Source organism: Leucopleurus acutus (assembly GCF_964270905.1).
Source record: "Leucopleurus acutus genome assembly, chromosome: 20".
Lineage (NCBI taxonomy): Eukaryota > Metazoa > Chordata > Mammalia > Artiodactyla > Delphinidae > Leucopleurus > Leucopleurus acutus.
Window position 1 is genome coordinate 53,233,928 of NC_139162.1, and position 12,073 is coordinate 53,246,000.

A 12,073-nucleotide genomic window follows, 5' to 3' on the forward strand; every position below is an offset into this window, starting at 1 on the left:
GTTGCTCAGGGCTGTGAGCGGGGATGAGTTGGGAGGATGACCCTGGGCACTTCCCCCTCTCCTTCCAGTTCTCATCCACATGAGCACGGGCTTCATGATCCTGGCCCTGACCCTGTGTCTGGTCCTCCTCCCGGCCATGGGCTTCTCCTTCCGGCCAGTGTTCCGCCGCCTTAACAAGGCGGACCTGATCTTCAGTTCCCTCAGCTTTTGCATCGGTAAGTGTTTCCCTGGGGCAAGGGGTGCCCTCCCTACCTCAGCATCTCTCCCCGGGGCTCTCTTTCTGGCTCTGTGTGTCTCAGAGTTTCTGTCCTGCTGGGTGTCTGTCTTTGAATGCCTCTTGGGCTCTCCGTCCCACCCTCCCTGTGTGTTTCTCAGTTCTATATCCTTCTCAGTCGGGGTGAGTGTGCTGGGCCTCTCACTCTCTTCCTGGTTCCCACTCTTTCTTTCCGCCCCCTCCTGGTATCTTTCTGTCTGTCTTGTGTGTGCGTTTGCGCGCGCGCGCCCTTGTCACGGAGGGTGGGAGAGGATGTGTCTCTTTTCTCTTTCTGGGGGCCTCGGGGTCCCTGTCCAGCCTCGTGTCCGTCTCTGGCCCCACCCCCAGTGCAGGGCTCCTGGTTGTCCTCAGCCTGACGCTCTTTGTAGCCAACTGCGAGACGCTCCAACCGAGGCCACAGGTATCCTACCTGGTGACCACCTACCTGTGCTGGGGCGCCGGCGCCGTGACGCTGGGGGCCGGTGAGGGCAGGGCCTCGGGAGGGAGGGGCGGGGTCTCGGCAGGGCAGGGGGCGGAACCCGGGGAGAATACCAGGCAGGGCTTCTGGCCAGATTGGGGCGGACCCCCGGGGAGGTCAGCCTCGAGGGACAGGGCGGGGCCTAGGGCGGGGTTCGGAGTCCACCAGCCCATCTGGCCCCCACCCCCAGGAACCCTGAGCTACTTAAACTACGTGGGCATGTGGGGGGCCCTCCATGGAGCAGCGGCTGAACCACCGGCGGTGCGTCTCGCAGCAGAGCACCCTGAAGTTCATGTCCGAACAGCAGCGGTCAGACCCAGACTCGAAGAGCACCGAGGAAGAGCCCAGTTCACTTCCTCCCCAAGAACCCCCGTCTAAGCCTCTCTAAGCAATTGCACCCGAGCTTCTCAGGACACTGACGCCTCACCGCCGCCAGGTGCCGGGCCCACCCATTTCATCTTGGCCACGCGCCCGAGACTAGACTTCCCTGGAGGTCCCCCTCCCTAAGAACCCCCCGAGAACAGGTGACAAAGCCCCACCCCTCGAGCCAGGGCCCTCCTTTTGCGGCTCGGTTCCCGCTCAGTCCTCACCCTGCCCCCACCCCGGAAGTCCAACACCGCCCCTCCAGTTCTGCACTCCGCCTGTGCTGTGTGGCCTGTTGGTGTGGCCCCGCCCCCGAGCCTAGCTAGGCCCCGCCCCCAGGTGTCCAGCCCTCGCTGGCCGCGGCCCGAAGCCGCACTTCATCATAGGAATTCCTACCTCTCCGAGGGCCAGCACCGCCCCAGGATGTCCAGTCTTGACCCGGGCCGACACGACACTGCCTAGCCTTTGATGTAGCCACGCTCCTCGGCGGAACAGACCCCTCCCCAGGGAGGTGTGGCTTGCAATTATACCCCCCGCCCCTTCCTGGCTTCCCCGCCACAATAAAACGTGGGCCCTATCTCTCAGAGTCCGAGCCTCCGTTTCGTGCTCTCCCCCAGGGCAGAGTGGGGCTCAGAGTTCTTGCCTTGTCCTTTGGGGTCTGAGCCTTTCTCTGCCTCTTTGTCCACACCTGCCTCTGATCCTTCCTTTCCCCTCTGATCATAACTGCACATCTCCCGCCGAGAGAGACCGGGAGGGCTGGAGAGGCTCTAGTCTGGGCCGGATGGGTCCCGAGTTCCCAGGTGTCTAGCGTCTGGAAGGCCAAATGACACCAGGAGTTGATGCATGTTCGATTTTACTGGGGGTAAGGGACAGGGCGGGGGCATTCAGGGGTTGTCAGCCATGGTCTTCTTGATCCAATCCACATACAAAATCACTTTGGTGTAGATGGAGGGCTTATTGGGGGCACCGCACGGGATGTGGCCCCATGACGTGATTCCCTGAAACATACCCTCGCAGATCAGCGGGCCCCCGGAGTCACCCTACAGCACAAGGGGGAGGGGGAGAGTGTGAGAGAGGTTAGCTGGGCCTGGGGGTCTCCAGCACTTGGACCTGGGTGCACAGATCCAGGCAGCGACTCCCCATCTCTGGGGAAAGAGACGATTGTCTCCAGAGTCCACTCCCAGAAAATCAGCGGGGATTCCAACAGAGGGGACAGTGGCTCGAGTCCTGCCAGTGGGGATGGGACCTCAGGGTCCAGTTTCTTCCCGGGGTGGGGGGGGAGTGGATCCAGGAGGAGGATGGTCCCTGCAGACAGATCAGTGGGGAGGACCCATCTATAGGACACTCCCACCCTCAGGGATCCTGTCAGATGTCACCTCTCCAGAGAAGCTTTCTCTGACTGGACAGTAAGCTTGTGTTAGAGGAGCAGGTGAACTATTAATTATGTGCAGGAGGGAGATACGCAGGATACCGGGATGGGGATACAGGAAGGAAAGGGGGCAGAGAGCTACAGCTGGGAAGCTAAGGAGACAGATGCCTGCTTAGCTCTGAGCCCCAGTCCAGAATCTGAGTCCCCTCCCCCAGCACTTCAAGACTCCGGGGGACAGGCTGGCTCACCACGCAGGTGTCCTTGCCGCCCTCCAGGTGTCCAGCACACAGCATGAACTCTGTCACCTTCTCGGAGTGGGCACTGGCACACACCTCATTGGACAGGACAGTAAGGTCCACACACTGGAGATCATCTGGGTAAATGACTACAGGCCAGGGAGAAACACGGCTGTGGCCAGACCCCACCCCCTAAGCCCTCCTTCCCCAGACTCCGGAGTCCAGGTCCCCAGCCCCCTCCTCCCTTACACCCAGGTGCCTGGGCTCCAGGCTGCACGGTGTGGCCCTGGCATACACTTAGCTGGTTCGATGCTGCCCCAGCCAGAGGCATAGCAGGTGCTCTCCAGTTGGGGTTCCTTGGTGGGCAGCTCCAGGACCTGCACATCCTCTGTGATCTGGACGGGCCCCTCCAGGCGGAGCAGCATGAGGTCATGGCTGTAGTCCTCCCCTGTAGGGAGGGTGTCGTTCTTCAGGAGGCTCAGGTTGAAATCGGGGTGTGGAAAGTCCTTACTGACATGGGCAAACTGGGCTGTGTCTTCGTCCTCAAACAGGTTGTGGCGACCCAGCCAGAGCTGGTAATTGCTGGTGAAGGAGAGGGTGGAGACGATGAGAATGAGAGAGGAGGCAGAAAGGGAGGGCATGAGGAAGGGTCCAAAATGAGAAAGAGAAACAGGAAGGGGGCGAGAGAGGGAGAGAGAGAGAGAGACCGAGGGAAGATACAGAGTCACAGAAAACAAAGAGACTGCGAGTAAATAGATGAAAGAATGTGACAATGTCACAGACAGAGACAGACTAAAATGGAGTAAAAGAAGAGCTTAGAACAGTAGAGAGGGTGGGAAAGATGGAGGGGAGACAGTGAGATAGAGGGAGCACATAGGAGACAGGAGGAGGAGGAGACAGAGACCGTGAAGAACAGACTAAACAAAGAGGAAGGGAGGGAAAAGACAGAACGAGGCAGGAGAGTGAGAAACGGACCAAGTGAGGAAGAGAGGAGAAAGGAAGGAGAGAGAATGAGAAATAGAGGCAGAGGAGGCAAAGGGGTGAGAGAGAGAGAAAAAACGGAGAAGCACAGGAGGGGGATGGGGAGGGGGCGGGGCGGGGCGGGGCCACCAGCTCAGCCGCAGCTGGGGCTGCGAGGCTGGTTCCCCAGCAGGCGGGTGGCCTGGCCCCCAGCCCAAGGTCGGCGTCCCCTTTCTGCCCCAGCTCCCTCTCTCCTCTTCTCCTTCCTCCTCCTTCTTCCTTCTCTCCACTGCCCCCACCCAGTTCCAGCTGACACTAGACCTTCTCTGTGTCCCCTTGGAGTGGATGACTGGCCTGGAGGGAGGGACTGCCCAGGGATGGATCATCTCTTCCATTTCTCTGGGGTGGAGGTGTGCTCAGTAGTGATGGGAGAGGGAGTGAGGCAGAGACCCAGAGAGACAGAGAGACAGGGCAGAGAGATGGAGGATGAGACATAGGTGACAGAGATGGCAGCAGAGACTTGAGATGGACAGAGAGGGAGAGACACAGAGAAATGGAGACAGAAGAGAGAGGGAGAGAGACACCAATCATAGTCACACAGAGAGACCCACAGCAGAGCCAGTTACCGAGACACACACAGAGATAGGACAGAGGCAGACATAGAAAGAGAGACAACAGGACAGACCCAAGAGACCCAGGCAACCGTGGAGACGGCTTCCCTGGGGTCATCGAGTCCCAGCCCTGTCCCTCTCCTTGTGACCCTGGACCACAACCTCCCCTCTCTGCCTCAGGTCCCCCAGCCTCCCCTGAGGTTATCCGAGGGTTATCCTGTGTGAGCCCCCCCTCCAGACCCCCTGCCCCTACTCACTCGCTCCTGCAGTGAGCAGCTGTGAGCACCCACTGGGGGGCCACCAGGACACCTCCACACTGGAAGCTGCTGAAGCGGTACAGAGCCACCTGCCAGGGCTGGGAATGCCTCCTACACTCATGGCCTCCTATGATCCGGGACTGGATAAGGGGCACAGCGCCTGTGGACGGAGGTGCCGAGTCAGGTCGGGTGGAGTCAGCAATGGGGCTAAGAGACCGGGCTAGTGGAGGGAGCTGAGCTGCGTGATTGGAGGTTCATGGGGGTAGAGGACCAGAGCTGGGGGTCTGAACGTGGGCCGGGGGTGTTGGGAAGGGCCTGGGATTCCGGGGCCACCCCTGGGCTTGCGGGTTTGTGGCTGGTCCCGGGTGTGGAGGCTATGCTGAGTGCAGAGCTGACCCCCGGGATGAGGGTAGGGAACAGCAAGACAGCATCTGGAGCAGGGATCTGGTGAGGGGGTCGGGAGACTTGGGTTCTCGGACTGTGGGACAGGAGGCTGTGGGTTCTGAGAGGGGAAACCGAGGATAGAGGCCCCAAGAGACGAGGTCAGAGGCTGCAGGGGGAAGGATCTGGGAGATTAAGGGGCTCTCGGGCTTGGGTTGAGCTTTTGGGGCTTCTGGAAAGAAGGCAGATCTGGGCAATTAGGTTAGAGGGGCCAAGAAGAGCATTTGGGGAATTTGGGGGCTCCTGGATTGGGGCTGGGAGATTTGGGAGAATATGGGGTTCCGGATCAAAGAATGAATGAAAGGATTAGGCTGGGAAAGGGGTCCTGGGGTCTAGGAATGGCATTCTAACAAGAGTGAGGGCCCCGGGACCAGGTTGGGGTCAGACTGCGAGGGAACTCAGGAGAAGGGAGAGTGGAATAACAGTTATTCTGGGATCGGGTGCTTCTCATGGGGTTGGGGTTCATGGTCTGAGGCTACTGGAGGGATCTGGGGTTTTCTTGGGAGCAGTGCCAGGACAGGAATGGACGAGGAGGCATATCAGGGGCCAAACAGCTGTGGGAACACAGAGGGAACTCACTTGATGTGGGGTTTTAGAATCAGATGTTGGGGTACCTAGGGCAGGACAGCTGGGCTGGGAAGGTACGTGTTGGGATCCTGGTGGGCGGGTTCCCAGAAAACCAGAGCTGCACAGGAGGGATTCTGGTTGGTAAAGGGCTGGAGCCTGGGGAAGGATGGAAATTCTCCAAGGAAAGGAGCATGTGATTGTGGGTTCGGGATAATTTTCCTGGGGGGAAATGGCTGGGGCTGTGGGATGCGGGTTCTGGAGCAAAGAGGTGAGGAAGTGACATTTGCAGAACCCACCCCTGGTACCAGATGGGAGGCCTACCTAGTCACAGACCAGAAAGTCTCTTTTTGAAGAAGCATAGGTGTCTAGTGAAATTTGGGGTCCTGGGGGGATGGCGGGGGACCAGATGTCAGGACTGAAGGAGCTAGTTGAGAGCTGACAGCTGGATGGGGAAAATCACCAGGGTGTGGTAGGATTTGGGGCCTCAAGGGCCGGACCGCTGGGCCATAGAGAACTAGGGATAGGAGGGGGTGATGAGGGTCCCAGAATCTGATGGGTTTGGGGGGGTCTCCTTGGAAGAGAGAGAGAGAGATGGCCCAGGATCTGCCCCCTTTAGTAAAGTGGATGGGGGCAGGGATCTGAGCGGGGAAGAGGAGAAAAGTCTGATTATTCCCGAGGGAGCAGGGACCTAGTGCGAGCAGGGTGACACTGAGGAGGGGTCGGTTTGGATTTTAGGGTGGGGCTGGGAGAGATAAGAGAGAGCCTGGTGTCCTGGTCTGGGCTAGACTGGGTCGCAGGGGTGCAGGCTGCGGTACCATGTGGGAGGGCAAGGAGTCATGGAGCGGGGCCGGGGGGCAGCATGAGAATCGGGGCCCAACCGCCCTCCCACATCTTCCCCACTGTCTCACCGGTCCCTGCCAGGGACAGGGCAAGGCACAGAACCGGGAAGCACATGATGACAGAGGTGTCCAGGGGCAGGCAGGCGGTGAGCTTGGAGCCGGGGAGCCTCCCCGAGGAACCTTTTAAAGCCCTCATTCCCCCGGGGCCCCACCCCTGCCCTGCTGGCACCCAGATATGGCCAAGGCCCTGCCCCTGCTTCCTGGGGGCCGGACAACTCTCTCCCACACCCAGAGCTTGTGGAAGGGGCGGGAGAGCGAACAGCTGCTGCTCTGCAGGCCCTCAGTCGCACTGGAAGCATTCCTGGGGCCTGAGGCCAGACAGGGCAGGGCCTGGCGTTCCTGAGACCTTGCTCTTGGGGACAGAGCCAGTGAGGGGAGGTGGAGGTGGGGCGGGTGGGAGCAGAAACGGCCAAGGTGGAAGAACCATTGACCTCCAGCACAAAACCCCATCTACCTTAACCCCAAGTGAGGCTATGTACCCCCAAGACCCATTAGACCCTCGAACACCAGCAGTGGGGCTCTGTTTCCTTTCTCCCTGCACCCCTTGTAGCCAAAGATACCAGCTTCTCAGCTTCTAGAACCCCCTGAAATGTAAGCCTTCGCTTTCAGAATGCCCTGACTCTTGCACTCCTACATTTGGGGTCCAGGCCCCTAAATCTACTCTTCCTTTCATAATAAAATCTTAGGCGCCCGTCACCCAATCCTAGCGTCCCCAGATGCAGGAATACGAAGTTTCAACGGTTCCCAGTGTAAATTTCCCAGCATTTCAAAATCTAATGCCCCCCCAAACAACGTTGGGCCGCAATACCCACCTCCTCCTTGTTCCCCAAATCCGGATGCTCAAGGTCATGTCCTCCAAAGTCCCGAAGAGGGTCACGAGATCATCTCTGCAAATTCCAATCCACCCTCCCCTCCGTAAACTATTTAGGTCTCAAGAGCCAGGTTCCTGCGCCTTGACGTTCAGTGACCTTGAAAAATCACATTTTGGGGGTCAGGAGCTAGATTCCTGCAGCCTCAATGATAAGCCCATCCATTTCTAAGCTTTCCAACCCATTCTCCTGGCTCTTCAGTAAAATCAAAGCAGCTCATGGGGGCCCAACCTCTGCTGTAGGTCAGGAACCTGCCTAAGGAAAGGAGAGTTTTTGCCTTTTCGCCATGGCGACCAGGAAGCCTAGATCTTGAAGAAAGTGAAGTCATTCTTGAGCATCTAGTGTGTGCTGCGTTCTTTCACTGGGGTCCAGAAACACAGAGTATTTTCTCAGTGCCAGGCATTATTCAAATCAGTTCCTAGGAATCACATCATTTAATCCTCACAGCAACCCTCTGAGGAAAGCAATAGGAGATGGGGGAAACCCAGGCTGACTGAGGTTGGGTCTTTCGCTCAAGATGAAATAGCCGGTCCTAGATGCTGAATGAATGTCAGGGCAGTGGGTGAAAAGGAACAGTATATAGTGGCCGTGAGTTCCCCACCCAGTCTGTGGCCCCCGTTTCTTTCATCCCCAGAAGTAAGTTGCAGAAACTTCCACAGAGAAACTTGCATCAGTGTTCTCTGTTAATCTGGTATCAAACAGGTGACCTGAAGCACCAGCTCTGGTCTCAGAGGGGCAAGTCCTTGGCTAACCTCTGGGTCTTGGACGGGGCCTTGGGGGATGGCCCAGTTCTGTTCCAGGTCAAGATGGGGCTGCTGGCCAGCCATGGGGGCTTCTGTGTAGTCAGGGACACAGGTGGTAGCCCAGAATAGTCAGTTCCTCTTCATGGTTTCCTTGATCTACTCCAAGTGGCTCCAGACTTTGGTACAGACACTGGGCTTGGTGGTTGTGTCGCAGGGGACATCACCCCAGGACACAATGCCCTGCAGGACATCCCCACAGACCAGGGGTCCCCTGAAGTCACTGCGCCATCGCGCTGGCGCAGGTTGTGCTCGCCTAAGCGCACTCTCGTGGAGCTGTGCGGGTAAGTGGTTAGCCGCAAATGGAGTGAGGAGTGGACAGAAAGATCAAAGAGTGGACAACTTTGGGTCCCCTGACCCTCTGGGAATCTGGAGATCCCATCAGCCTTTCCGCAAGGCCCCGAAGCCAATAGTTTCAGCCTCTGCCTCTTAGAGACCAAGGTGCCAGAGTCGTGCACACACCTGGAACTCAATCCCCAGGCTCCAGCTCTTTTCCTCAGAATCCATGATTGTGAGATCCCTAGACCCTCCCGCCACGGCCCCTCAGGACCCTAAGCCTTCATAGCGCGTTTGGCAGTGGGCTGCAGAGAGCACCCAGTGCGGGGAGATGAGGGGACCACCGCAGTTAAAGCGTCTATGCTCGAAGAGGGCCACCTGCCATGTCTGGGAGTGGAGCGCACACTCGTCACCACTCAGCACCTCGTCACTGTCATCCTGGGCCACTGAGAGAGGAGACAGAGGAAGACCTCCGAGGACAGAGTCCTCTCCCTTGCCCCCTACACCTTCCTTGTACCCTGACCTCACTACACATTTTCCACCTGTTGCCTTTCCCCAACTTCTTAAGATGTCCCTCCTGTTGAATTTTAAGCACCGCCTTCTCTCTAGCTTTGACAACTGCTGCTTGTTTTCCCCAGAACTGTCCCTCTGCCCTCAGCCCCCATTCGTTTGCTATAGGACTCCGGGAGAGAGAGGACAGGGAGAGGACCGGAGAGCAGGCAGTCCTCTGGGATTGGGAGTAGAGACTAGGACAATGGATATAGGTCCAGACAGATGGTCACTTGAAACCAGCCATTCAAGTTCACCGAGCTGTCACAGACACCAAAAGGGTGTGGCCACTCAATCTGTGGGACACACATTCTTGGCCCCAGAGTCTGGACATCTCAGCCAAACGCAGTATCTTACAAGGACACAGGTGTAGCCACACAAGGTCATGGGCAAACATACAGGCACAGCCAGTCTTCCAGACTCAGGAACTGATATGGGCAGCACTTTCAGCTGAAATTCATTTGCGTGGACATGGATTGCAGCTTCAAGAATCACAGCACAGAACTTCATATGTGTATGTGAACAGGATGGTTAAGGCATGAGCATGTGTGCGTATATGTCCGCACACACACACGTTCACAGGCACAGGTTTGGACATAGAAGCTCAGACCTAAATTTACAGACTCCAGCATGGATCTGCGTATACTAGGCCACAGATTTGCACACTTGCACACGGGGTCTGAACAACAGGGTGAGGTCCTGAATGAGGGTACGCAGGGAGAGACACCGATACACACTCAGGTCCCAAAAGACTTGTCACCAACATGGGTCTATGGTATAGTGGTTAAATCTGAAGTGATAGAGTAAAAAATCCTGGATCCAAACATATTATCTGTGAGACTTTGAGCAAACGGACTTTTCTGTGCCTCTATTTCCTCATCTGTATAATGGGATTGTTGTAAGAATTAAATGGGAAAGAGAGCAAGAGAGAGAGAGAGAGAGAGTGAGAGTGTGTGTATGATGCCTGGCATATTGTAACTGCTTTAAAAATATTAGTTATTTTAAACAAAGGACATATAGATTTATTTATGTAGACATATGTGTGGATGTTCAGGTTGTGGACACAAATTTAGCCAAAGTAAGCCAGACATATGTGCAGACCCGGGTAAAGATCGTCAAGGTCAAAACCGTTATTCATTCCCAAGTCACTTTGTGGGGATTCAAAGTTATAAAACTGACCCAGAGGGCCAGAGCTCAGATATGGACCCACTAGATCAGACCCAGGGAAACATGGGACACAAAGGTGGCATTCAAGGTCAAAGGCACATTGCTCAAGACACAGGCAGCCAGGCCAGGACATACTTATCCATCTCTAGATCAGCCCCCACGTCACTCACTGGGTGTTCAGGGTCACTAATTGAGTTTCACAGTTGGGGACCTGGCTCAGACATGTGGGCGGGATGTAGACACGAAGGACTCTGCACACACACGCTCCCCTTGCCCACACTGCACCATGCACAAGGACATGCACAGGGATGCGTCAAGGTCATAGGACCATGACCCCCTACACTGGGCAACGTGGATATGTCCCCTCAGGGTCACAGCCAGGCACACAGACACCCACAATGGGGCAAGATGTGTACAGCCACACCAAGTGCCCACACTCTACCTGCCAAGGTCAGGAACTGGGCCAAGGGCCCTGGCAAGGCCGGGGGAACGCGGATGTGGTGGACAAGGGGCTTAACAAGGGAAGGGTGGGGTCGTCCTACAGAGAAGGACAGAGGGTGCGGGTTGAACAGCTGGGCACTGAGGCCGCCCCTGGCCAGTCCAAGCCGGAGGAGGGCGGAGGCCCTAGCTGGGTGCAGCGGGCAGGGGGTGGGGGCAGGGAGGAAAGAACACAGAGAGAGCCTGAGGGGAGGCTGGCAGCAGCGGGGAGGTCTGAGGGGCCCCCAGAAGTGAGGGTCATGTGGGGGGGGGTTAATAAAAGTCCACCTTCAACCTCTCCAGGGTAGAGGCATCAGGTTACAGTTAATTTCTCCACGGGTGGTGGCTGAACGCGGTCTGGAGCTCTCCTGCCACCTGGGGTCACCTTGACCCAGTGGCTGCCCCTCTCTGAGCCACAGGGGACCAGATGAGTGCTGAGCACTGTGTCTGGAGTATACCAAGTGCCCAGCAACGCTAACACACCTTTACAGGGCGCTACCCTTGGCTGGGACCGCATTTAATCCTCACAACAACCCTATGAGAGAGCATCTGTTGTTATCTCCACGGTACAGTTAGGGAACCTGAGTCACGGAGACGTTAAGTAACTAGAAAGCGGCAGAGGCAGGATTTGAACCCGGAGTCTGTGTTCTTGAGCTTCCCAACATGTATTTAATGCTCAGCATAAGCTTTACCTACATCGTGCTATTGAGCCCTTACCATTATTCTTGCAGGTAGGTGCTGTCTTCTAAAGAAGGCACTGAAGGACCAGAAAGGGGAAGCAATTTCCTCAAGGTCACACAGCAAGGAAGGGGCAGCCCCAGAATTCGAACTCAGGTCTGTGTCACCCAAGGGCCGTGTTCATTGTCATGGGGACTCCAGAGCAGTCCCAGGCCCCTGACAGCTCTTGGGGTAGGGCGAGGACCCGGGGATGTCGGCATGTGGCTGAGGTGGGTGTGGGGGAAGGATCAGCAGGTGGTCCCCGAGTGAGGGAGGTGCTGCTGGCGGATTGCAGGACCCGGATAGGCTGGGGAATTAGGTGGCACTACACTCCCGCTGACCCGGACCTGACCTGGGCCCACCTCACCTGCAGACGTCAGCAGGAAGGAGAAGGTGAGGAGAAGCCACATTGCGATGCGCCTCCCCCTCCTCACCGCTGCAGCTCCCTCTTGCATCTCCGGGATGCTTTCTTGGTTCAGGCTCAACTCGGTGCCTCAGCAAACAACTCATGGACCTACCCAGGTGCCCTTGACATGCAAGTCCCTCAGGGAAGTCCATGTCTGCTCCCTGGAATGAGGGCATCCCATGTCTCCCCTAGACCAGGGAAGACCTGTGTCTCTCCTCACTCCAAACCCCCTGCCCCATCTCAAAGATCTCACCCCCCTCCAGATCCTCCAGCAGCATCTGGGGTAGCTTGGAAGCCAGAAGAAAGCGAGCAGGCACATGAATGCCTGAATTCATAAGCTCCCGGCCCCACCCAGGTCTTGGGGGCGGGGGATAGGGT

General features: G+C 57.1%; 2 protein-coding genes across 2 annotated transcripts; both read right to left on the reverse strand.

The window, feature by feature from the left end:
- Positions 1-1,978: 1,978 nt before the first annotated feature.
- KLK1 (kallikrein 1) lies at positions 1,979-6,504 on the reverse strand (the record flags this gene model as incomplete). Its single annotated transcript, XM_082863492.1, has 5 exons — positions 6,444-6,504; positions 4,528-4,687; positions 2,995-3,281; positions 2,712-2,848; positions 1,979-2,134 (listed from the first exon to the last, which is right to left on the reverse strand). The coding sequence occupies exons 1-5, from the start codon at positions 6,487-6,489 to the stop codon at positions 1,979-1,981; spliced, it is 786 nt and encodes a 261-aa protein (XP_082719618.1). The 5' UTR covers positions 6,490-6,504.
- A 1,698-nt stretch (positions 6,505-8,202) lies between these two features.
- Positions 8,203-11,699, reverse strand: LOC309976357 (kallikrein-15-like; the record flags this gene model as incomplete). Its single annotated transcript, XM_082861930.1, has 3 exons — positions 8,203-8,326; positions 8,654-8,814; positions 11,652-11,699. The coding sequence occupies 3 exons, from the start codon at positions 11,697-11,699 to the stop codon at positions 8,203-8,205; spliced, it is 333 nt and encodes a 110-aa protein (XP_082718056.1).
- Between the last annotated feature and the right edge of the window lie 374 nt (positions 11,700-12,073).